The 23,786-nt window shown below is 38.5% G+C and overlaps 1 protein-coding gene across 2 annotated transcripts; it reads left to right on the top strand.

Moving 5' to 3' along the window:
• Window positions 1-222: 222 nt before the first annotated feature.
• Window positions 223-23,454, top strand: dvl2 (dishevelled segment polarity protein 2). 2 transcript variants are annotated; one of them, XM_084110329.1, is made up of 15 exons: window positions 223-816; window positions 8,898-8,967; window positions 9,828-9,973; window positions 11,377-11,486; window positions 11,606-11,741; window positions 13,468-13,555; window positions 13,633-13,702; window positions 13,846-13,985; window positions 16,320-16,396; window positions 17,926-17,993; window positions 18,607-18,729; window positions 18,811-18,942; window positions 19,591-19,767; window positions 19,873-20,091; window positions 21,850-23,454. In XM_084110329.1, exons 1-15 carry the CDS (start codon window positions 656-658, stop codon window positions 22,380-22,382), a joined length of 2,250 nt encoding a protein of 749 aa, XP_083966455.1. In that variant the 5' UTR covers window positions 223-655; the 3' UTR covers window positions 22,383-23,454. The 2 variants fall into 2 exon arrangements, with proteins under 2 accessions (XP_083966455.1, XP_083966454.1); XM_084110328.1 differs by having other exon boundaries at window positions 274-816; window positions 19,849-20,091.
• The last annotated feature ends 332 nt before the right edge of the window (window positions 23,455-23,786 follow it).

The raw sequence follows: 23,786 nt of genomic DNA, 5'->3' as shown, positions 1-23,786 counted from the left end.
AATGGAGGGACAGAAATCTCTCAGATTTCTTCAAAAAGATCTTCATTTGTGTTCCGATTGAACATGAACGAAAGTCTTGTTCGACATGAGGGCGAGTAATTAATGACAGAATTTTCATTTTTGGGTGAACTATCCCTTTAACCTTCACAAAGGGTCAGTGAATGAATCTTTTTAGTGAATTGTTTTAAAAGATTCGAGTCAACGGGGTGAATCAAAATTCCCACCACTAGAAGCTAGTAGGCTACCACAAAACACTCGTATGGGACGTGCCCCAGTACAAACTGGCTAGTGGGAAGTCCTAGGCGGCGGGCGCCTCTCTTTCGTCACACGCCGGAGAGAGAGAACTATTCCAAATCTCCCATGTGTTTTTGTAGGGGGGAGGAATGTTGTTGAAGTTTGGCTGGTTGTAGGGCTGTTTTTAACAAACCAAAATCATGAGACTTTTGAGTGCTCGAGACACTTCAAGTTAGGCGCTGTTTTTCTTTGTTTATGCTGGATGCGCTGGCCTGGGCAGTGTTATTGGATAGTAGTATTGTGGTCTAGAGACGACTTTCCTCAACCCCCTTTTTCTCCGGAGCGCTGGCTAACATTAGCAGGATAGCCGCTGCCTCTTCCATACTTTAGTAGAACAACGGGAAAGTTTGAGTCAGGAGACATGGCGGAGACTAAAATAATTTATCACATTGACGAAGAGGAGACGCCGTACTTGGTGAAGATTCCCATAGCGGCTGAGAAAATCACTCTGCTGGATTTTAAACAGGTCTTGAACAAGCCGAACTACAAATTCTTCTTCAAGTCTATGGACCAGGACTTCGGGTGAGTTGAAACACACAAAGATGTGCACGAAATGGCAGAACAAAAACAGCTTTCTTCGTGTTGTAGGAAATGAATATTTGTGTATGTTGTGTCAGATGTTGTTGTTGTAACAGCTTGCTAAGGTTTGGGTGGTCTGATCGTATCAAGCCATCAATGCAAAGTAACTGTGTAACTTTCCAAATGTCTCGAGAGAGTGTATCAGTGGTCTGACTTGGTATAGGCTAATTAAAAAAAACTTCGTCCATATTAGTTGAGTTACAGATATCACAGTGAATGCATATCTATAGGTCATTATTTGATTGGCTATCTGGATTGTTTTACCTTGATTGCTATTATTTGAATTCAATATAGTCAAATTCAGGTTGATGCGAGATATATAGCCTAATTTCTCTAAATCTTTCAGTTTTTAATGTAGCCTAAGTTACACCACTGTGCTTTTAAAAAAAATAAAACATAAAAAAATAAAAAAAATGTATTAAGCAAAGGCACAAAAATATGTTACAAAACATTTCTTTTTTAAATAAGTGCTGTTAACTTTTTATTCATCAAAAAACACTGAAAAAGATGCATCACAGTTCCCACGAAAATATTAAGCTGTTTTAACATTGATAATTATAATAAATGTTTCTTGAACACAAAAACAGCAAAAAAAAAAAAAAAATCAAAAACTGTTCTGATTATGATCATGTGAGACTGAAGACTGGAGTAATGATCCTGAAAATCCAGTTTTGCATCAGAGGAATAAATTCCATTTTAAAATACATTCAACTAGAAAACACTTACACTTATCAATATTACGTTTTATTGGATTTTTGATTAAATAAATGCGGTGAGTAGACTTCTTAAATAACATAAAATCTTACTGATCCCAATGTTTTGAATGGTATTGTATAATTTGTTGCCGTTCTGTCTTCTACTTAAACATTAGGTAGATCATATTCATCATGTTGTGAAATCCTCATCCTTTTTCCCTCTCTTCTTTGCATACATGCCAAGTTTTTAGTGTCCCACTGCTGTCTTGCCGGTCTTTTTTGTAATAAAGAGTGGAGTTCTTTGTCTCAAACCGCATATTTGGCCTGAATCGTCCTGCCATGGACAGAATACCAGCCAATAAATCTCAGCCACGTACTTGTCAGTTATGCATTATCCAGATGCTACAGGAATGTCTGCGGTAATCTTTGCAAATTAGGTTATCATCTGACTGTAAATAGTCCATCAGTTTGACAGCTTACACTTATTACATAGATATGAATCAAAGACATTCACCTGAAGCACTATAAATGTTGAGTCACTGACGCAAATGCAAATTATTGAGTTGCATTTATTTTATGTCAACAATTTCAGGTTTCACGACCACGATCATATTTATAATGATTAATTTGATTGCTATAATATATACACTACTGTTAAAAAGTTTAGACTCGGTAAGATTTTTTTGTTTTTTAAAGAAATTAATACTTTTATTCAGCAAGGACACATTAAAGGCACAATATGTAACTTTTTTGCTTTAAAAATTAGCAAAAATCACTATATCTATGTTATATATTTTTTTTAGTTGTGTACTTACATTATCCCGACTGTTTCCAACAACTTTCAAACCAGGAGAAATTTGTAATTTAATTCGAGAAACGTCCCGTTTCTTTATTTCCGTTTTGTCGCCACCAATGCCGTCATATCCGCGTTGTCCCTGGTTTCCGCTCATGCTGCCATGGCAACCAGAGCTATGAACCAGAGCCGTCTGATAGTAACCAAAGCGACTGACGCGGACAACTTTGTAGTTCGCAATGTCTATTTGCACGCTGTTGTTGTTTCGTTCAAACATTATGGACCATGGCAAGCAGACTTTGGATAAAAAAGGAGAACTAAAAACGAGAATCAATATCAGCGCGGTGTTTTCGAGATGCCTAGAGCTCCCATAGACAGTATATAAACGAGAGCTCCACGTCCGAGACTTCGACCACTTCTACATGTACTTTATTAAACAGGTGAGCACATTTACATAAAACTAATCAATGTTATATAGTTCAACAATGATAAAATGTCAGAATATGATCTGTATGTTATTCTAATGTTGATCTAGCTTACTGCTAGTCTCACACAGACAGACTAACACATACATTTCAACACATTCAAATGCAGTTTAGTGTGCTAGTGTAATGTTAGACCAAGTGAAACCCAAACTTTTGAATGGTAGTGTATAGCAATATATTTGTAGAAAATATACATATAAAGACTGTGGTATGAAACAAGAAAACCTGCAGAGGGTCTGTTCTGTCTTTTTCATTTACAATGACCATCATTATTAACAATTACATCAGAAGAGTGAAACTAACATGGTTTTACAGGGATTTGCAGATTAGCATGTTTAACCCTCTGGTGCTGTTATTTGTGCTGTCATTATTGACTTAATTATTACGTTTTGTGTTTTGAGAATTTTTTACTTAATTGTAATGGTACGAAACTTGGTAATGGTTTTGGCACTTGCTGTGTGAACACACACACACACACACACACACAAAATCATGGACATGATTCAAAAAGGTTAAATGGTCCTGAAAGAAAGAGTCACAGTATTTTTTGCGGCCAAAAAATGAGCGAATTTCATCTAGTGGAAACGTTTGGTACTGCGGCCAAATGAAATCTTACTGAAAGCTCATTTTTTGAGATATCAACCTCAAATATGGAACACAACTAGTTTAGATTTATGGCTTTGATTTTCTCACAGTTTTAGAGTAAAACATGTTTTGGAAAATATAAAATTTGAAGTTGAAAAGTTGACTTTTTCAAACTTGTTTCACTTCAGCAATAATCTGCCTAGCGGTCTTAAAAAGAGACCGAACTTAAATCTGTGCTCCAAAGCATTCAAGATTCATGACAGTTTTAAGTTTTTAATAATTCATTAGGTCTATTTAGATTGATATAACTGCATTGCTGAGATCTGTTTTTATTGTAGATTTTACTGTGAAAGCGAAATCTTCAGACTTGATCTTTTCTTCTTTCCTACCATGGAAGAAGGGCCGTCGATGTCTCGTCGGTTTCTGTTATTGCGGTGAAGGGTGGACGTGTGTGTGTTGTTGAACGGCGTTGGATGTGGATGTAAGCGGATACGGCAGAGCGCCGTGATGCTGCCGTGCTGATTCGCAGTGTGAAGAGCCAGCTGTCAGTCTGACTGTGTGTGGCAGGAGATGTTTGGGGAGGGATATGGTCGGAGGGTTGGAGACGGGCCATTTGCTTAGTGTCTGGGATAGAATCAACAGAAAGAGAGTGAATGAGAGCGAAAGGAGCCGGGGACCCCTCGGTCTCTCCAGGGCCCCTCTACATTCTCTCTGCTGTTTTTACATCCCCTTAAAAGTACAGACCAGATTCCAGGCCGGCTTTATTCCTCTTACCTTGCTTCTCAGACTTTGTAAGTGCAAATCATCCAAATTAAAATAAATATCCAGATGGTTTCTAAGCCAAATTGTAACATGGTCTGCAGACTTAATATGTCCAGAACTCATTCTGTTGCAAGAGCTTTTGTTGAAAGCAGGTTTTCATGAGAGGTTGTGGTTTGAGTGTGTGTGTGTGTGTTATTGTGGGCCATGTTAGAGGTCAAGGGTTGTTTTTCAAGTACAGATGTTGGGCTTAATTAGCGTCATTAGAGGGTTTGGGGGTGGGATTGTTTCACATGCGTTAAAACGCCAGGAGAGCTTTGCTTTTAGGAAGTGCTTTGTGAAATTGTTGAAGAGTTGCATCATAGTCAAATGTTTGTTTGGTGCAGAAGAATTGGCAATGGTTTGTGCACATTCAGACAATGAAAAACACTACAGACAAGACTTAAGCCTAGTCCCAGACTAAAATGCATGTTTGAGCTGTTTTAACTAAAAGCAAATTGCACTGACATATCTTAAAATATTTCAGTGCCATTGTTTTGTCTCAAGATTCACACCAGTAACGTTTTTTAAGGCACGTTTATAAAAGCTACTTTAAATATCCTAATTGAACTAATAATTAGAAAAATGAGAAAAACCAAGTAATTTAATATGTATGTAATAATATAACTAATAGTGGTGTTTTCTAAGGCTAGCATCACTATTACTGCTGATAGATATTCAGATCTTAACTCTAATTATTAAACTTTGGCACCCTTTGAGGGCTCAGTAGGATTACATCCATTTTTATGCCTTGAAAACTTAAACATTTGTTTTTCTGTGCTATATTATACATTATGACATTGTCAACAAGATTATCTGGTATCTGGCTAACAGCCGAGATTTTGTCGGATTAGCAAAAATTACTTGTGATGAGCCTTGCAAGCATCAGAATATGAATGCTACCATTCAAAGGTTTGGTGTTGGAAAGATTTTTTAAATGTTTTAGAGAGAAGTCTCTTCTGCTCATCAAGCCTTTATTTGATAAAAAAAAATACTGTAAAAACGTATTATTACACTTAAAATAAAGGCTTTCTATTTTAATATATTTTAAAATGTATTTTAGGGTATGTTTACACGACAACAATGCGTTTTTCGCGTACAGAAGACAACGTTGTCAAAATGATCCTGTTCACCACAAAAACAACTAAGAACACTGTATTATTCATGCCAGGCCAGTAGTTGGCGATATCACTTGGTAAAGAAACTACGCGCCTATAGACTGAACATGTAATATACGTTTTCACAAATGCGCATTTTTGTCGTTTAAATAGAGCTGATAAACGTATTGTTTTCAAAAACTTGCACTTTGAAACCTGTTTTGAAAAGTTTGTTTTCAGGCCCCTAATACGCCGTTGTTGTGTAACTGAACGGCCGAAACAAAGCTTCCGTTTTTAGTTGTTATCAATGTTGAAAACAATTGTGCTGCTTAATATTTTCATGCAAACCATGATTAATTTTTTTTTTTTAAGGATCCTTTGATAAATTTAAAGTTTAAATGAATAACATTTATTTGAAATCTTTTGTAACATCTTAAATGTTTTTACTGCCATGTTTGATCAGTCTTTGCTGATTAAAAGTTCATTTCTTTCAAAAAAAAAATTCAGTACAAAAAAATTGTGCTTACCCCACTTTTGAATGGTAGTGTATAGTTGTGCAAAAGTGTGTTTGTTGATTTATGGAATTACATTATAGCTAGCTGTATCTTTTCCATCTTGCATATTGAGATTTTCTTTCTAGAAAACATAATTAATGAAAATATAAATATTTCTTGTGTTATGGTCTGTGAGTGTGACTACTACTAGCCCAATTAGTAAACAGACAGAAAATTCTTATTGTTGAGCCGTGTTATTGTTCTACAGACATGAATTCACCTCAGATTGTGTGGCTTGTGGATGAGATTTGGTGATTTGATGGTGGTCAAACTTAATAGGATTTTCAATAAAATAGACAGAAAAATTCCATAGTCATATCGCTTAGGAGGAAAACAGAGCCAGGGACCAGAATATCATAGAAACTTGGATCATTGACATTAAAGTGCCCCTGTTATGCTTTTTCGAATATTACCTTGAATGCATGTCAACCTATTGTAGCAGACCTCTAAAACAAAATTAGGATCCTTTAAAATAGCATAATAGTGGAACTTTAACATAAAACATATATATTAAACGGCATTGTGACAGCAAGTTTTGCATATTTAAGTACCACTCATGTTTTCGTCATAAATTGTAAAAATCTAGAATATACATTCTTTCTATTAAAGGTGCCATAGAATGTGAAATTGAATTTATCTTGGCATAGTTAAATAACAAGAGTTCAGTACATGGACATGACATACAGTGAGTCTCAAACACCATAGTTTTCTCTTTCTTATTTAAATCTCGTTTTTGAAAAACACCCCTGAAAAACGGGCGAATCTCCACATAACACCAACTGTGACGAAACCGATGGGATCATTAATATGTACGCCTCTAAAAATGTGCATATGCCAGCCCATGCTCAGTGCCAGGCGAAACTGCACAGCCGAATCATCAGAAGTTCTGCAGGTGAAGAAACAAGCAGGAGGAGGATCATAGGGAAAATGGCAGATCTATCTATAATCTATCTATCTATAATCGGATACCGCTACAGTTTAATTCGAAGTTGTTTAGTTGCTCTGCCCATTTCACCACGGACTGTTACAACAATATCAAGCAGCCAGGCTTCTCTCGGCGTCTCAAACGGACGAAGGGGGCAATTTCAACTAACGTTATATTCCCGCAAGCGGCAAGTAGGGATTTTATTAACGATAATTTACATTGTGTACATCTAGATCCAGCGCGATATTGTTTTTTCCTCGAGAGACATCATGGCTTGCAAACGAGCGAACGAAGCATGGCAGTTGCTCAGTGTTTGGTTGTACAAATGAACACAAAAATATTTTTTTGCTCCTTCATCCGAGCCTCTGGAGAACCAGTGGGTTATGTGAATTTCTGATGTGTAATTGTTCAAATTCAGACAGATAATCTTTCTTTCAAAGTCGTTCAACACTGTTTATGCATCAGTATATCGCGTTGCAGTGATAAGATCTTCATTCACGCGATCAACAGGCTGTCATCTGCTCAGTGCTCATCACTGAAACCTTTTATGTGATGGGAATAGATCTAAATACTTAAAAAAAAACTTCTCATGATTCGTTAATCCCGATAGCTGTAATAGTAAAAACATATAAAAGCTGTAATAGTAAAAGTTTTCCAGATAGCTCTACATGTAATGCCAGATATTTCATATGCAAGCATGTCAGCCAATCACAGCAGTGGGCAACAACACTGAAGTCTCACAGCAGACACGCCCCTTCAAACAGAGTGTTCAAATCAATGGATGAAATCAGGCTAGGAAATATGCCTTTTATTTCTAAATTATAACAAATTTTGATCTAAAAAACATACTAACATTATAAGGGCACCCCAGGAAACATTATAAAATAATAAAATAATCCATTCTATGGCACCTTTAAGTAAAGTCAAATATAGCCTAAGGCCTGGTTTCACAGACAGGGCTTAGATTAAGCCAGGATTAGGCCTTAGTTCAATTAGGACTTTTAAGTAGCTTTTAAAAAAGTACCTTAGAAAAAAAAAAACATTACTGGTGTGAATCTTGATAACAATGGCACTGATAGTATTTTAAGATATGCCAGTGCAAGATGCTTTCAGTTAAAACAGCTCAAACATGCATTAGACTTAAAGGGATACTCCACTTTTTTTGGAAATAGGCTCATTTTACAACTCCCCCAGAGTTAAACAGTTGAGTTTTACCGTTTTCGAATCCATTCAGCCGATCTCCGGGTCTGGCGGTACCACTTTTAGCATAGCTTAGCATAGATCATTGAATCGGACAAGACCATTAGCATCTCTCTCAAAAAAATGACCAAAGAGTTTCGATATTTTTCCTATTTAAAACTTGACTCTTCTGTAGTTACATTGTGTACTAAGACCGACGGAAAATGTAAAGTTGCGATTTTCTAGGCTGATATGACTAGGAACTATACTCTCATTCCTGCGTAATAATCAAGAAACTTTGCTGCCGTACCATGGGTCCAGCAGGCGTAATGATATGACGCAGCGCCTGAAAATAGTCCTCAGCTCGGTAACTTCCAACGTGACCAGGACTAAGTTTGTGTAGGCACGCTCCCTGTGGAAGCAGGTTGTCACGTTGGTTATGTTGACGGAAGTTAGCCTATTTTCAGGCGCTGCGTCATATCATTACGCCTGCTGGACCCATGGTACGGCAGCAAAGTTTCTTGATTATTACGCAGGAATGAGAGTATAGTTCCTAGCCATATCAGCCTAGAAAATCGCAACTTTACATTTTCCGTTGGTCTTAGTACACGATGTAACTACAGAAGAGTCAAGTTTTAAATAGGAAATGCTAATGGTCTTGTCCGATTCAATGATCTATGCTAAGCTATGCTAAAGTGGTACCGCCAGACCTGGAGATTGGCTGAATGGATTCGAAAACGGTAAAACTCAACTTTTTAACTCTGGGGGAGTTGTAAAATGAGCCTATTTCCAAAAAAAGTGGAGTATACCATTAAACCTCGTCTGTGAAACCGCAGGAATATGTGTGCATTTATCTATGGAAATGTGAGTTCCTTTTTAATTTTGTCTCACTTTATTAACTGTGTCTGCTCAGGGTGGTGAAGGAGGAGATCTCAGACGACAGTGCCAAGCTGCCATGCTTCAACGGAAGAGTTGTCTCCTGGGTAAGAAAACAACTGCTCCTGCTCCAGTTCTCTCTGTCACTCAGTCAGCAGTATTTCTTTCCCTCCCCAAACAATATTTGCTTTACTGAGCTTTCATATGGTGTCATAACAGTTCTCGGTTTTTATGAGTGCAAACTGCAGCATTTGACTGAGCTCCGCCGAAGCTCCGCATCCCTGTAGTGACATGTAACAGGCCTGTTTTGATTTATGTCACAGTAAATCTTTACAGAGCACTAAGTGTGTGTGTCAGGCCCTTCACACGGAGACTGAAATCCAGTCTCGCCTAAAAGCCCTCAAAGAAAAGCAGGTGCTTAAGTCAAAAGGCCTGGACGAAACCAGACCCACTGGGATGGAAATAGTAGACCACCGTCAGGATGGCTCAAGGTCCCTTGAGAGGGAGTGTACAATAACCTAGCATCCATTAGCATGAAGAAAGGAGAAGGGCATACAATGATACTGTATATCTGAAGTTTCTTTCTCTTCTCAAGTATATGACTTCGACTAACATTTAGCATACTGTGTTTTGTTGCAGATTGTTGATGACTTTTCCATTGCTTGTTTGCAGTATTTGAGCTTTTTTTAAAAGGGTTTTTTACTCTTCCTGTTCACTGTCAGACATTTACCTCTCCAACTAAAACTCTGCATTTAAATTATACTTACGTAAAACCCAGACACTGGATATGTTTGACCTGAAGCATTGTGTGATCAGTTTTACACTTTCCAGTGAGCTCCACGAGTATATGTCGGGTAAAAAAGAATAATTTGTGGTCATAAGATCTTTTCCTATAGTTCCTTTTAGTTCCTTGTTTTTTTTATGGATCACATTTCAGTCTTACCTCAATCTTCTTTCTCTCTGTAAGCTGGTGTCCTCAGATACCCCTGCAGCCGAACCCCCAGCCCCTCCAGTAGAGGTCCCGTCTCAGCCCTCACCCCCCCCTCCTCCCCTGCCTCCACCTCCCGCCGAGAGGACCGGGGGGATCGGAGACTCCAGACCCCCTTCCTTCCAGTATGTTAATCTGCATCTCTGTTTCTTGCCATGAATGTCATTTTGTGGTTTCGGTCTGCAGCAGTGCTCAGTCGGTGACTAACTTTACAGCTTTCCTTGAAGGAAGGAACACTTACTTTTTTTGTTTATTTGCTTTTCCAAGCTGTATCATAGATTAGTCAAAATATGTGAAATATCATCAGACATCCTGGTTAAAGGTGCAGTAAGCGATTCCTGAGAAACACTGTTGATATTTGAAATCAGCCCAAACAAACACACCCCTCCCTTCATTGCTCCGCACCCAAAATGCATAAACAAACAATCCAAGAGTTGATGTCTCTTTATCATAGTTGAAGCAAAGCAAGGAAGAACAAAAAATTAACATACAGTACACAAGAATGTACTGTACATGCCCCCTACTGCTGATTGGCTCACTCTCTCTCCTCCCCCATCATGAGAGGACACGCCCCCTACTGCTGATTGGCTCTCTCTCTCCTCCCCCATCATGAGTGGACATGCCCCCTACTGCTGATTGGCTCTCTCCTCCCCCATCATGAGTGGACACGCCTCCTACTGCTGATTGGCTCTCTCTCTCCTCCCCTATCATGAATGGACACGCCCCCTACTGCTGATTGGCTCTCTCGCTCTCTCCTCCCCTATCATGAGTGGACACGCCCCCTGTTGCTGATTGGCTCTCTCTCTCTCTCCTCCCCCATCATGAGTGGACACGCCCCCTACTGCTGATTGGCTCTCTCTCTCCTCCCCTATCATGAGTGGACACGCCCCCTACTGCTGATTGGTTACAAGTGTGTTGTGCTGCTCGGTCCGATCCTCCTTCAACAGCGCTTCTCAGAAATCACTTACTGCAACTTTAAGGATTACAAAGAAATGCTTTCAAAATATGATGCATAAACTTTTTTTGTTTTTCTATAGTGCATTATACAGTATTATAAACCAGAACTGGTTTAACCTGGTTAAATCAGGAAAATATCCGTTAATGTTGCAGAATTAATCAATTATGAAACTGTGAGCATAAGGGACTTCTTTAAAAACTTCTGACCAACCCCAAACTTTTGAACAGTAGTGTAAAACCTTTGCATGACACCCACAAGGTAATACAATATGTTTTGGTGTATAAAGTGCCTAAAACCATGAAGTGTTTGTGGTGTCTGACATGTAACAGTAGAATTTAAGCTGTTAAATGAAAATAACTGTTACAAAATAAGAAATAAAAGGTTAAAAATTCTGATTAAGAATATGATTTTGTTTTCAGTGTAACTCTCTTGCTCTTGGTTCCTCATCAGATATTGGTTTTCTAGAGGCAGCTGGCTTTTAAAAAATTAAGTTTCACTCAGCTTGCAAAGATGTACAGATGTGTCTTGAATTTAAAACAGTGCATGATGTGTGTGTGTGTGTGTGTTTAGTCCCAACACTACAGGCAGCCGGGAGTCCTTAGATGATCAGACAGAGACGGAGTCAGTCGTGTCCTTCAGGAGAGAAAGACCTCGACCCAGAGAGAGCATAGAGCAACACGGTCTGTCCAGTCTCCTTTGTTGTTCGTTTGACATTACCTAATAATTCTTGTGAATTCCTTCAACAGTATTTCAGTACGTTGAGAAAGCAGTCCGTGTTCATTTTGCTGCTGTGTTTCAGTTTCAGGTCCGCGTATGAATGGGCAGTCCCGTATGGACAGACACCTGGCTGGGTATGAGAGTGCCACCACAGTGATGAGCAGTGAACTGGACACCACAAGCTTCTGTGATTCAGATGATGACGACACCATGAGCAGGTCAGAGTGTGTAGTGTGCTTGACTGGGGTTGGAGAGTGTTTTGTACCTGAAGTCCACTCCAATCGCATCTGTAGTTTTTAGGTTGTGTGTGTAATGTTTTATTTCTGTGCTCTGAATCAAATGATTGATCTGAAATTAAGTGTGTATGAGCATCTGTGCTTGCTTTTAGTTTGTTTTTAGTCCAGTGGTTCTCAACTGGTCGGTCACAATCCAAATATGGGTTGCATACTTGCTAGGGCTGCACAATACATCGAAATTATCGAAATATCGCAAATGTATATATCGTGATATGCATATCGCAACAGCTTGCAATAACTGGGGTCATGAACAAAAGACGAAGAGAAAATCACTCACTGCTCTTGGCTGAATAACTTTTGTAGCTTTAATAAGAATCAGTATATATTTAATTCATACATTGAAAACTAAGCGGTGTTTTATTTTTACATTTGATTATTCAGTTTCTGTTGTTAAATAAACCTAATTAATAAATAACCTGAAACCCTAAACCCCGTGGTTTACACTGATGTTAAAATAACACTTCTTATGCTACTGTAAAACACTGCTGTTCACTTTCAGAAGTTGTAGGGATGTTTTCTTGTCACAAAAAGAATGTGAAACACGTATGTAGGTTATATCATTTTAAATATATTTTAAAAATAATTTAAGTTTTGTGTGTTACACACTTTGTGTGTAACAAAACATTGTGCTAAAACATCGTATTGAATATCGCATTGTTTAATGAGTTATCGCATATCGCATTTTTCTTCAATATCGTGCAGCCCTAATACTTGCAGATCTGTTCTGATAGGGTTGCGTGCAGAAATGCAAATAATATTATGCATAACAAGATATTTGCACATAGTAAAAGACAAAAGGCAGTTGCTACCATGACTCAGATTACATTAGTTAAATTTAAAGTTCCTGATTTTGCTCTTACAATAGATTTACATGCATCCAATGTCAAAAAACACTTTAATTTTCTCATAATACACAGTGCACGTCACCTCAAAGAGTCTGAAAACGGTTCGTTTGAAGATTCAGTCTCTCTTAACCCCACCTTTCTGAGAGTCTACTCTGCTCTGATTGGTCAGACAACCCACTATGTTGTTGATTGGTCGACCACTTACAGTGATTGTTGGAAATTAGATGCTCATTACCATATCTAAGCTTCATCTCCGGATCTTCGTCAGCGCTTACACAGTGATACGAACGATAGCATCAGTTCCAGCGTGAGTCCTCGTCCTTTTGAAGTGCATCAAAGTGGATCCTTCTCGACATTACGAACCAAACTCTTCCAGTTTCAGCTACAACTACAGTGTTTGAGGGTCAAAGTAGACGTTGTCCACAGGCAGCCAAAGAGTTTCAGCAGTTCACAATCGATTCTTTCTTTTAGGAGACAATAACTTTATTTGTTGTGCACTTTGACCTTTAAACTTTGCAGACCTTTTACTTTCACAAACAGCGATATTACACACAAATTTTAAAAAAGCACTTTAAATAGATGTGGAATAAGGATAAACATGCTTTTACGCAGTGAGTTATTGGCTGTTAAGAGCCTGAAACCTACAAAAAAAACCGAATAATAAACCAGAGAAATTTTGAAGTTTTTACCATGTTGTGTTGCGAGTTGATGTCCTGTATAATAAAACCTTGATCCTGAAGCAAAATGAGTTTGATACTTCGATTATGAATGTTTAATTTATTTGACTAAATGTGTGTGATCAGGTTCAGCAGCTCCACTGAGCAGAGCACAGCGTCTAGATTACTCAAACGCCATCGCAGACGCAGGAAACAGCGCCCACGCCTGGAGAGGGTATGAAACAACCATCTGATACTATTGAACAAGTAGTTGTTGTTGTTTTACTGAGTTTTCTTTGTGTTGTATTATAGGCTTCCTCTTTCAGCAGTGTGACAGATTCAACCATGTCCCTAAACATTATTACAGTCACTCTTAACATGGGTCAGTGCCATTTTATACCTTTTCTTCCGTGATATTTTCTGTGCTGTTTATATAATATGCTTTTTTTCCTGCTATTGATGAAGTATAAATTGTGTTTAATTCATAATGTGCTCCATACTCCTTCTGTTTGTTGTGTCCTATAGAGAAGTATAATTTCTTGGGCATCAGTATAGTGGGTCAGAGTAACGAGAGAGGAGATGGAGGAATCTACATTGGCTCTATCATGAAGGGAGGAGCTGTGGCTGCAGACGGACGCATTGAACCTGGAGACATGCTGCTGCAGGTGTGTGTGTGTGTGTGTGTGTGTGTGTGTGTGTGTGTGTGTGTGAAGAAAATATTCTATATAAAACCTTAAAAGGTTCTGTCAGGCGCTTCATATATATATATATATATATATATATATATATATATATATATATATATATATATATATATAAAACCTTTTAGGAGTTCCGATTGTGGGATCATTTTATGGATTTTATTTTATTTAATGAAATTTGTTTTAATTCACTTTTAATTTTGATTAAATTTTATGAATTAAAGGTGCCCAAGAACTTGAAATTGAATTTATCTTGGCATAGTTAAATAACAAGAGTTCAGTACATGGACATGACATACAGTGAGTCTCAAACACCATTGTTTTCTTCTTCTTATTTAAATCTCATTTTTGAAAAACACCCTGAAAAATAGGCGAATCTCCACATAACACCGACTGTGACGCAACAGTCGGGATCATTAATATGTACGCCTCCAAAAATTTGCATATGCCAGCCCATGTTCAAGGCCAGGCGGAACTGCGCAGCCGAATCATCGTCCGAATCATTTTTCTTCGAGAGACATCATGGCTTGCAAACGAGTGTTTGGGTGTACAAATGAACACAAAGGTATTTTTTTAGTTCCTTCATCCGAGCCTCTGAAGAACCAGTGGGTTATGTGAATGTCTGATGTGTAATTGTTCAAGTTCAGACAGATAATTTTTCTCTCAAAGTCGTTCAACACTGTTTATGCATCAGTAAATCAAGCCAGTGACTAAACGATCAACTTCACGTCGTTTCTCTTAGTAGGATGAAAATAATCTTACTTAAACTGTGATTAATATACAGATAGCGATCAAAGAACAATCCCTTTCCAATCGCCCATCTGTCAATCACACAGCGCGAGTTTATCTGGACACTTGCCAAAACTCGTTATGAAATCAATGACGCTGTTACACTGCACAACGAAGTTCTTACTGTACGTACATCATGTTTGCATTGGTGAAATCATTAGTGAGAGCATAAGATCTTCATTCATGTGATCAACAGGCTTACACTGAAGTCTCACAGCAGCCAATCACAGCAGTGGACGTTTACACTGAAGTCTCACAGCAGCCAATCACAGCAGTGGGCGTTTACACTGAAGTCTCACAGCAGACACGCCCCTTCAAACAGAGCGTTCAAATCAGAGGCTAAAATCAGGCTAGGAAATATGCCTTTTATTTCTAAATTATAACAAATTTTGATCTAAAAAACATACTAACATTATAAGGGCACCCCAGGAAACATTCTAAAATAATAAAATAATCCATGCAATGGCACCTTTAAGCACCTCGTAAACATACTTTATTAGTAGTGAAAATACTTTATCATGCAGTAAAAATGAAATAACCCATTAAACATGAAAGTATTATGCAATCATGTCAGACATTTCTCCTTTCATAGAACCTTTTTGGCATAAATCCTAGGGTTCTATTAGCCTGGAAATCCAGACCTAAATCTGAAAGATTTATGGTCTGGCATCGACTAATGAAATTCGGCCAGCTCGAGGGGCGGCACCAAGCATGCATTTGAAAATCTCACTGCACGCAATTGGATAACACTACGACCAATCACAACAAGTCCCATACGCTTAGCTACCAGCGGAGCTAACTGGTAGATTAGACTCTTGCCGTATCCGGTCGGAAAAAACGCAAAAACGCCCTTCTTGTAAAGGAACGATTTGAGCGCCGTCTTCTGTTCCTCTTTTAGATAAAAAGCCAAGTCTAACTCGCTCATTGTAGCGGCCAAAGCCGTTTCAAACAACTGGTGTTCATCCATAGCCATCTTGCAATGTTTACTAATGACTTTGACGTCGCAGCGCTGTCGTCTTCTGTTTAGCCTCTGGCCCGCCTATCTCAGATAACCCGATGTGATTGGTGCAGCTCAGATAGAGGGGCATAGTTAATGAGCATCATTACTCGACACCAGAGTAAACTCGCTGAGCAAATTCAACTTGTTCTCTCGCGAGAACTCTGGATTTCCAGGGTAGGGTTCTATATAGCTATATAGAAACTTTTTATTTTTTTCTAAGAGTGTAGAATATACGTGATTAGTGCTTGGAAATCAGGCACAAAGTGAGACCTGCACATTATAATCTCTACTCAGTGGGCAACCAGCCAGTCAGATGAGTGAGATTTAATTCCCGTCGAACGCTTTGCGTTAAAATCTGAAACCATGTACTCGGACCGCACCCAGCTTCAAGGCACAAACATTGGGAACATTTCAAAAGTTATCACCTCTAAACAAGAGATCAGTACTTTCACTGCTGCAGGGTTGTGTTGTAATGACTGGCTCTAATGTTTCTTCTCTTTTCTGTGCAGGTGAATGACATCAACTTTGAGAACATGAGTAATGATGATGCAGTCAGGGTGCTCCGTGAGATTGTCCACAAACCGGGGTGAGTCTGTGACAATTACCCTTAATGTCCCCCTGTGGTGAAAATCCAGCTTTAAATGTTATTTATATGTTGTCTATGTGGTGTTTTTAATATGCTTTAAGACAAATCATGTGCAAATTCATAAGTCGACACCATTGCTGAGTATTTTCTCATTAAAACGGCAGTGAACCAAAGACAGTTTCAAAAACACAGTTTGAAATCGCTGGTGTTTCTGACGTCACAAACTACCTTGTAACCAATCAGATCAACGTGTGATCGTCAACGAGTGGATCTCTGAGCTGAGTGAGTGAGTGGAGGCGGGGCTAATTTACATATTCATAGAACTGCGTATACTAAAAGAGGCAAGGGTGTAGAGTTACAAGAGTACATTTTTTTTTAAATATGTAATTTTGGTGATCAAACATTTTTTTAAAGGATAAAATTATTCTCTACAGAGGGACTTTAAAGGTGCTGTATGTAATTTTTTTTCACGATTCTAAAGCACAAAAATACCATAATATGTTTACAGAGATTTAGGAAACATGCTAAGTTCACACACATGTTTCTCCAAAAAAACAATGCTACAGCCAGTTATTCTTCTTTGAAATGTGCTTTCCTTATCAGAATGTCAGTTTTTGTCTGTGACTCCGCCGGCTGCCAATTTACATAATAGTATTTCCACACCTAGGTTGCCAGTCATTGGAAAACACAGCCTATTGTAGCTATTGAAGCTAGCAAACAAACTGGGTCAGAGATTGCAGATTCTGCCTGACCTAAAAAGCCTCGGCATCCATCTAAAAATCTCTATGTCCAGAGGCATATTAAAACACGGATAAATCAGCTCATTAACTGACAGTGTAATTCCTGTTGCGTGTCCTCAATCTGGCAACCCGCGTGAGCGTCCAGTCTAAGTAGGAGGCAGGAGAAACAACTCTCTCCAATATTTTGAATTTGGACTGCAGTTCCCATTTCAACCAATATTACAACCACTAAGCTTGTCGTCCTGGAACGTCACACATTTTTTTATTTTATGCTTCCTGACAAAAACAATCAATATTTTTAACTAAAGTACAATACAATGAAGAGAAAAAGGTTTGCATTAGTGGTGTAATTGGAGGTTTAGCAATGTATTTTACCACTGTTGTGCTACCAGAGGAAACTATCCATGCATCCATCTATACATTTTCACATCCCCCAACTCAAAGAAAATCTAACTGGTGTCACTGGTCAATACAACATTGTGGTGCTGTTTATATATACTTGTCTCGTAAATATAATGCTATATTTTAAATGCAATCATTCTGACACGACATGAAGGGAGCATTACAATAAGAGTACAGTAGTGTCGCATTACATTGACATTACAGCACATTACATTGACAGCCAATCAGAATCCATCCTGCTTTACAGAGCTCGAGCATTTAAAGCGGCGGGCGACTTAAATGCAGCACGCGCTTAGAATAAACAGAACAATATCATCAGCTGGTGTGGACGCTAATAGAGTGTGAACGGGCCTTAATAATTAATAATAATCACTTTAACTCTCTTAGACCCATCACTCTGACTGTGGCAAAATGTTGGGATCCTGCTCCTCAAGGCTATTTCACCCTGCCACGCAGTAAGTCTCATTTTAATATTATATATGAATAACTATGTAACTGTAATTTTACATAAAATGTATTAGACCTAATAAATTGGGGTCGGTATGATTGTATTATTATTTTTTTTTTTAAAGAAATAAATACTTTTATTGAGCAAGAATGCTTACATTGATCAAAAGTAACTGTAAAGACATTGTTATAAAAAATTTAATAAATGTTGTTCTTTTGAACTTTTTTATACATTAAGGAATTTTGAAACAAACCATTAAGCAGCATGACTGTTTTCATTATTGATAATAATATGAAATGTTTCTTGAGCAGCAAATCATCATATTAGAATGATTTCTGAAGGATCATGTGACACTGAAGACTGATGCTGAAAATTCAGTTTTGATCACAGGAATAAATTACAGTTTAAAGGATATTCAAATAGAAAACAGTTATTTTGAATTGTAATAATATTTCACAATATTACAGTATTTTTGATCAAATAAATGCAGCCATGGTGAGCAGAAGAGACTTCTTTCAAGAACATTTAAAAGTCTTGCCATCCCAAATTTTGTTTTTAATGATGATGAGATGATATTTGAGATCTGTTTATCTATCATCCTTCCTCATCGTCTCTGTCAGATGAGCCAATCCGGCCCATCGACCCGGCAGCGTGGATCAATCACTCGGTGGCTCTCACGGGGGTGTTTCCGTCCTACCCAAGCAGCACAATCACCTCCAGCTCATCTGTCACTGAAACTGAACGTGAGCATCACGCTGATTACTCATCATTAGCCGACACTCTCTCTTAGCCCCATTATTCTAACTGTGTTTCTCTGTCTGTAGGCTTTGACGAGTTTAACCTGTCTCTTCGCTCTGACATGGCATCTGTTGCGAAGGCCATGGCATCTCCAGAGTCCGGTCTGGAGGTCAGGGACCGAATGTGGCTGAAGATCACTATTCCCAATGCTTTCCTAGGTCAGAGACTCATTCACGTTTACCTGACTCTGTTTTTACACACTTTCTGCATCCCAATTTGCCTGCTTATACTGTGGCCTGAAAGTATGTGCTGTTTTTGTGAAGAAAAAGTACATACTTTTGAGTGTCTAGCAGAAGAGTAGGCAAGCTTTGAGACATACTACTACATCATAACTGTTTCATGCCAGTATCAATCAGATTGTTGAACGTGGATTAGCGAAGTCTACCTATTCTTATGTGTAAGTGTATGGTGTGTATGAATATTTTGTGTAATTTTTGATGTACCAGGTTCTGGTGAAATGCTGGCTATTGAGTCCATTACAAATTTCCCTATCAGGGACAATAAAGTATATTTCATTTTATTTAATTTTATAATACTGTAACAGTGCCCGCCCCCTTTTTCAGCAGCGCTGGTTCTGGAAGTATTTTTTTTTAGTTCACCATTTTAAAACAGTCTTCGTTAACGAGTTATAAGCCATGAAGCAAGCCAGTCAGCTGGTCACAACATTACTATTTAGACGGATTGTGTGTGAATTGGGACGCAGCAACTGTTCCCAAATGAACTTTGTAAAATGACTATGAGACAAATGGGCCTTAAATCTAATCTCATGTTTGTTTTTCTCTGGCTTTATGACTGTGTGTGTACAGGTTCAGATGTGGTTGAGTGGTTGTACCATCACATCGAAGGGTTTCAAGACAGACGGGAAGCTCGTAAATATGCCAGTAACCTACTAAAGGCTGGTTTCATCAGACATACAGTTAACAAGATCACCTTCTCTGAACAGTGTTATTACATATTTGGAGACTTTAGCAACTGTGAAAATTGTAAGTAGAACTGGCGTTTCTTTTAGATAATATTTTAAAGAAGGAAAACACAAGAAATGTGTTTCTTTTTCACTTACACAGACTCTCACTACCTTTTCCTCTCAGACATGGCCAACCTTTCTCTTAACGATAACGATGGATCCAGTGGCGCTTCAGACCAGGACACTCTGGCCCCTCTTCCACTGCCAGGGGCGACCCCGTGGCCCCTGCTCCACTCTTTCACGTACCAGTACCCTCACCCTTATTCCACCCAGCCGCCTCCCTACCATGAGCTCTCCAACTACAGCTACGGCCCAGGCAGCGCGGGCAGCCAGCACAGCGAAGGTAACCAGCTACACTCACCCTCAGTGTGTGTGTGTGTGTGGACGTACTCGACACAAATATATGGAAATGTAATAGTCAATAAACTCAAAAGTCCACATACACTACTGTTCATAGGTTTGGGGTCAGTAAGATTTTTTTATTCAGCAAGAATGCATTAAATTGATCAAAAGTGACAATACAGATTTTTATGTTCAAATATATTTCGAATCTATTTCAAATAGATGCTTTGAACTTTTCTACTCACATTTATTTGTATTGCACTTTTCACAATACATACTTCAAAACGGCTGCAAAAGGTTTCTACATTACAATTTAGAGTATTATTATAGAATGTCAAAAATGTACAGTTTTAAGATCATACAAATCATGCAGTTAGCTTCATTTAGACTGAAACTATGAGCCCATTAAAGCAATTATTACTAAAATATTAAACATTAAGGATCTCGATCTTTGCTTCCTCAACTTTTAAGCCGCACAACTGTTTTCAACATTGCTAATAGTAAATGTTTCTTGAGCAGCAAATCATCATATTAGAATGATTTCTGAAGGATCATGTGACACTGAAGACTGGAGTAATGATGCTGAAAATTCAGCTTTACCATCACAGGAATAAATTACATTTTAAATTCAAACGGTAAAGAGTTATTTTAAATTGAAATAATATTTGACAATATTATTGTTTTTACTGTATTTTCGGTTAAATAACACGGTCTTGAAACGAAACCTTACTGACCCTAAACATTTAAACTGTGGTGTTTGTCCATTGATTTTCATTAAGGAACTAAGACTGTGAGAAAAAGTTGAATAATATGCGTTAAAATATAAATTTTTATTCGTATTTAATACATTTTATTGTTTTACGTTATTTTAATTGATCTAATGGTAAAATAGTAATAATAATTATTATTTTTTTTAACATTCCGACTTGTGAAACACTTTAAAGTGCCCCTTTTATGCTATTTTAAAGGTTCCTAATTTTGCTCCTACAACAAATTCACTCAAAATTCAGGTCAAAAACACTTTAATTTTCTTTTTATATTACATTACACATCACCTGATTTGTCAAAGAGTCTGAAACGGTACTTCCAGTCTGTTGTGATTGGTCGACCGCTTAGCGTGTCTGAAACCAAACGACTATTACCATATCTGAACTTCTGCTCCGGATCTTCCTCAACGTTTGATACACAATGATACGAACAGTAACGATGGCGTAGTTTTTTTTCCATATCAGTTCCAGCGCGGGTCCTCGTCCGTTTCAAATGCATGCAAAGCGTCTTCTCAACGTGAACAACATGAACCAAACTCTTCCAGTCTCAGCTACAACTACAGTGTTTGAGGGTCAAAGTAGACGTTGTTCACAGGCAGCCAATGAACACCATAGACTGGCATTATGCAAATTTGTTACATTGTTACATTGGTTTGTAACAGGAAGCGAGACAATTCAACAGTTCAGAATCAATTCTTTCTTTTAGGAGGCAATAACTTTATTTGTCGTGCACTTTGATCTTTAAAATTGAGACCTTTTACATTCACAAACAGCGATATTACACACTGCATGAAAGGTAATATTTGAAAAAGCATAATAGGGGCACGTTTAAGGTTCTTTTTGTAACTAATAGTGCTATACAAATAAAATGTATTATTATTATTATTATTATTATTATTATTAATATTATTAATTGTTTCCAGCTGCCCTGTGAAGAGGTTTCTGTGTCCACAGAACCTATTAACAGCTGTTGTGTTTTGTCTCTCTCTCAGGGAGTCACAGCAGTGGCTCCACACGCAGCGACGGAGAGAAGCGAAGGGGAAGTAAAAGTGTATCCGGCAGTACGGTGGGCGGCAGCGTCCGTGACGATAAATCTCCCAGCGGGGGCGGGGCTGACTCGCGCTCCGGCAGCGGCAGCGAATCAGATTACTCGGTTCGCAGCGGCCTGAGACGAGACCACGGCTCAGCCACGCCCAGCGAACACAGTCGCTCGAGCCAGCGCTCACACCATCGCGTCCCGTCCGCTCACCTCGCCCCGTATCCGCCTGGAATCCCAATCCCTTACAACCCAATGATGGTGATGATGGTGCCACAGCACACACACCTAGCACTTGGAGCCCCACACCCACAAGCCCCTGCTCTGCCGCCCCACCACGCCTTGCTGGCCTCAGGCACTCCAGGCGGTCCTCCTGGAGCTCCTCCAACCCGAGATCTGGGCTCCGTCCCACCTGAGCTCACTGCCTCCAGGCAGTCATTCCACTTGGCCATGGGCAACCCCAGTGAGTTTTTTGTGGATGTGATGTAATGAAGGATGTAGCCGTTGATGCATGATGAAGGAATAAATGCTGAGAGGTTTGTGATCACGTGATAACTGTGAGTTCTGCTCTGCGACGGACAGAGATGTAGTTTACTGTATCAGTGCAGCTCTTTAGAGTTAGTGTTTGTTCTTGACGGTAGGAACAGGGTTTATGGAAGGGTAGGAAGTCTTGCATAGCAGACTTCAAAATCCATTTTTTTTTTTTGTGGTATTAACCGCAACACGGTCTGGCCTTCTGAACGACTGTTTCGGGGTGAAAAGAATTGGCTTATTCTTTTTCCGAGTGTTGTTAGTTTTCTTTAAATTTTCCCATAAATTGCTGGAAGGTCTTTGGTTAAGCTCTAAGAAAGCTTCTTGTGACTTTCCAGAAAAGTATGCTTTACACACCTTTAAAATGACCAATATTAGGACATGAAATCCACTGGAACGCAAGCAAAAATATAACTTTAAATGAATAAAAGCCATGCCTTCAAAAACCTTTAAAAGGATTCAAATGTTTGAAACGGTTGATCAGATGTATCTTTTTTTTTTCTTTTTTTAAGTAGTGCTTACCAAGGAATTCTGAAAACTTTTCTCTAATGTACCATGTACTGTATGCTTTAATAATTGCCTTTGTAAACTGTCTTTGTACTGCTGAACGGAGCCAGGGTTTATGGAAACAAATATTTGGTTGTCGTTTTCAGAGATTTCAAGAATTGTTTTGGTTCCTGGTCTTAGAAAGCAGTCCCTTTCCAAGATCCTCACAAATAGGCAGACTATAAAATGGTTGTACTAAAATGGTACACACAGAGGAAGTTTTAACCTCATAAAAGGTACTTTCTGGGTAGAAGTGGTTGTTTTTTCTTTGTTTTTTTCTACTCCAGAGCTTTTTTTTGTCTCTTTGTATGGTTGATAATCATAGCGCCTTTTTTTATATGAGTGTATAGATATACAAGTCCAAGTATGCAAGTCCTACATAACGACCGAGTCTCAATGGAATGCCATGTTTAAGTGTTACATTTTGAATATCATCATACTGTCACTTTTGCATGTCTTTAATCCAAATAAATTTATGATAGAATTAAGTCCGAAACTAGTCATTTGTTCTCTAAGAATTGTCAAGTGTTTGATGATAATGTCTCATATTTGTGTTTAAGTTACAATCTTTGTCTTAGGTACTTCTGTATATATACTGTTTATATGTACAGTATATCACTACCAGGGGCGAGTCAGGCCCTGTTTACTCCTGGTATTAAGAAGTGTTTTAGTCGATCTGATCACAAGTGGACGACGCTAAATACAGGTGTAAACAGGGTCTAAATCGTTTTGAGCTTGTCCACTTTCCACCACTTCCAGAGGTAGTCCAAAACGCATTCGACCGGATTGCTTTCATAGTGTAAACACTCATGTGAT

This window comes from Abramis brama, assembly GCF_963993115.1.
Source record: "Abramis brama genome assembly, chromosome: 3".
NCBI classification, from domain to species: domain Eukaryota; kingdom Metazoa; phylum Chordata; class Actinopteri; order Cypriniformes; family Leuciscidae; genus Abramis; species Abramis brama.
Note: the sequence above shows the minus strand (reverse complement) of the source record. Positions and strands in the feature narration are given on the sequence as shown.

What these genes read in the sequence shown, in the direction of transcription:
- dvl2 (XM_084110328.1), top strand. Translation starts at nt 656, where the DNA reads ATGGCGGAGACTAAAATAATTTATCACATTGACGAAGAGGAGACGCCG. An exon ending in CTGGAGACATGCTGCTGCAG is followed by an intron (nt 13,986 to 16,319) that starts GTGTGTGTGTGT and finishes TTTTCTGTGCAG; the next exon opens with GTGAATGACATCAACTTTGA. An exon ending in CTATTTCACCCTGCCACGCA is followed by an intron (nt 17,994 to 18,606) that starts GTAAGTCTCATT and finishes CGTCTCTGTCAG; the next exon opens with ATGAGCCAATCCGGCCCATC.